The sequence below is a fragment of the Neophocaena asiaeorientalis genome, unplaced genomic scaffold (assembly GCF_003031525.2).
Source record: "Neophocaena asiaeorientalis asiaeorientalis breed wild unplaced genomic scaffold, Neophocaena_asiaeorientalis_V1.1 scaffold124, whole genome shotgun sequence".
NCBI lineage: Eukaryota > Metazoa > Chordata > Mammalia > Artiodactyla > Phocoenidae > Neophocaena > Neophocaena asiaeorientalis.
In genome coordinates, this window is record NW_020174135.1 from 9904080 (window position 1) to 9905794 (window position 1715).

Sequence of the window (1715 nt, forward strand, 5' to 3'; positions counted from 1 at the left end):
CCAGCCGCTCTGCGGCACGCGGGATCCTCCGGTACCGGGGCACAAACCTGTGTCCCCTGCATCAGCAGGCGGACTCTCAACCACGGCGCCACCAGGGAAGCCCAATTCGCTATATTTTTATGATGTTTTTCTACTTTAAACCATCAGCCAGAAAGATTGTTATACTTCCTTGTCATTCTGCAAGTCCCTTCAGTAAATTTTCAATAGCAAATATATCTTTTTGTCTTATAATCAGAAAATAGAAGCTTATGTCTTGAGCTTGTAACAGAAGCAAGAATTATATAGTTTATTATAAATAACAATATTTAACAATATCTTATATAATATATTATGACATAATATTTATTAAATAGTACATTATATATTTATGTATAATATATAATATAGAATATTGTAGCATACAATATTTAATAATGTGTTTAGTATAAATATATAACATACTAATATATGATATTTATTATATATTTATAAAATAATAGTAATATTATGGGTAATATGAAGCATATGTATTTATAATATATAATATTGTATTATATTTGTGTTAATTAATGTTCTTGTATGCTCTCTTTGACAGGGTTTATTTTTTTGAACCTAGGTCTGAAACAACGAAGGAAACAGACTCTATTTCCTGAGAAAGGTGAAGATTTCAGAGAGAATATATTCAGATATGATGATGAAGGTGGCGGAGAGGAGGATACAGAGGCATTTGACATAGTGGAGCTGCAGGGTGGCACAGTCATGCGGGAACGCAAGACTCGGAGAGCCACCAGGGTAGAAATTCGGAGCCTGTACAGGCAGTCTTTGCAGGTTGGCCCAGATAGTGCCGTATTCAGGAAATTCATTCTAGAAAAGCTCGAAGAGGCTAACACTGATCCCTGTGCCCCTCCTTTTGACTCCCTCCAGACCTATGCTTTTGAGGGGACAGGGTCCTTAGCTGGATCCCTGAGCTCTTTAGGGTCAGCAGTCTTTGATCAGGATGAAAACTATGATTACCTTAATGAATTGGGACCTCGCTTTAAAAGATTAGCATGCATGTTTGGTTCGGCTATGCAGTCAAATAATTAGGGCTTTTTTATTAATAAATTTTTTTAAATGCTAATGTGTATTTGTGCAAACTGGTAGTCTCTCGGTAAAGAGTTGTATACTCCAGTTCTTGGGAAAAAGGAAAAGACCCAATTTATAATGTTTTCTGATATTCTTGGGGTAAGTATCCCATGGTTATTTCAAGCTACCCATCCATTGTCACTGACTGCAGGTATGGGGAAGTGAAGCTAACAGTCAGCTCTCGGGTGCCAAGGCAGGCCAGCTCTAGTGTGCCCCTGAAATACTCCTCTGACATTTTTCCAATACCATCCAATACAAATTCTCAAAATTTTTGAAAGTTTAATGTGAAAAGGGCCCTGATCTAGATTGTCTTAATGTTATTTCATTTATCCATTTTTAAAATCTTACAAAGTAAGAGTGAAGAGTTTATGTGTGTTAAGCTCCCGATACTCTACAGAGATAAACACCTAGGAGAATCTCGGTGGTTATATACATCTTTTAAAAACTGTTTCTTTTCTATGAATAAGCAAGCTTCTGACTGAGAGTCTATGATTCATTCTAGTTTGATATTTTAAAAATGTCATCAAGACCACATTTTAAAACTGATTTCAAATTTAGACAGATGCTTTGTATCTGTTAATTACTCAAAGATATAGTGTAAATTTGTATTC

The 1715-nt window shown here is 35.7% G+C and overlaps 1 protein-coding gene across 1 annotated transcript in view; it reads left to right on the forward strand.

The window, feature by feature from the left end:
- Positions 1 to 1065, forward strand: part of CDH19 (cadherin 19) — a 54010-nt gene extending 52945 nt beyond the window's left edge. The window contains exon 11 of the mRNA XM_024754884.1: positions 575 to 1065. Within this exon, the coding sequence (XP_024610652.1) occupies positions 575 to 1065 (491 nt within the window). The remainder of the gene's footprint in view (positions 1 to 574) is intronic.
- Positions 1066 to 1715: the final 650 nt, after the last annotated feature.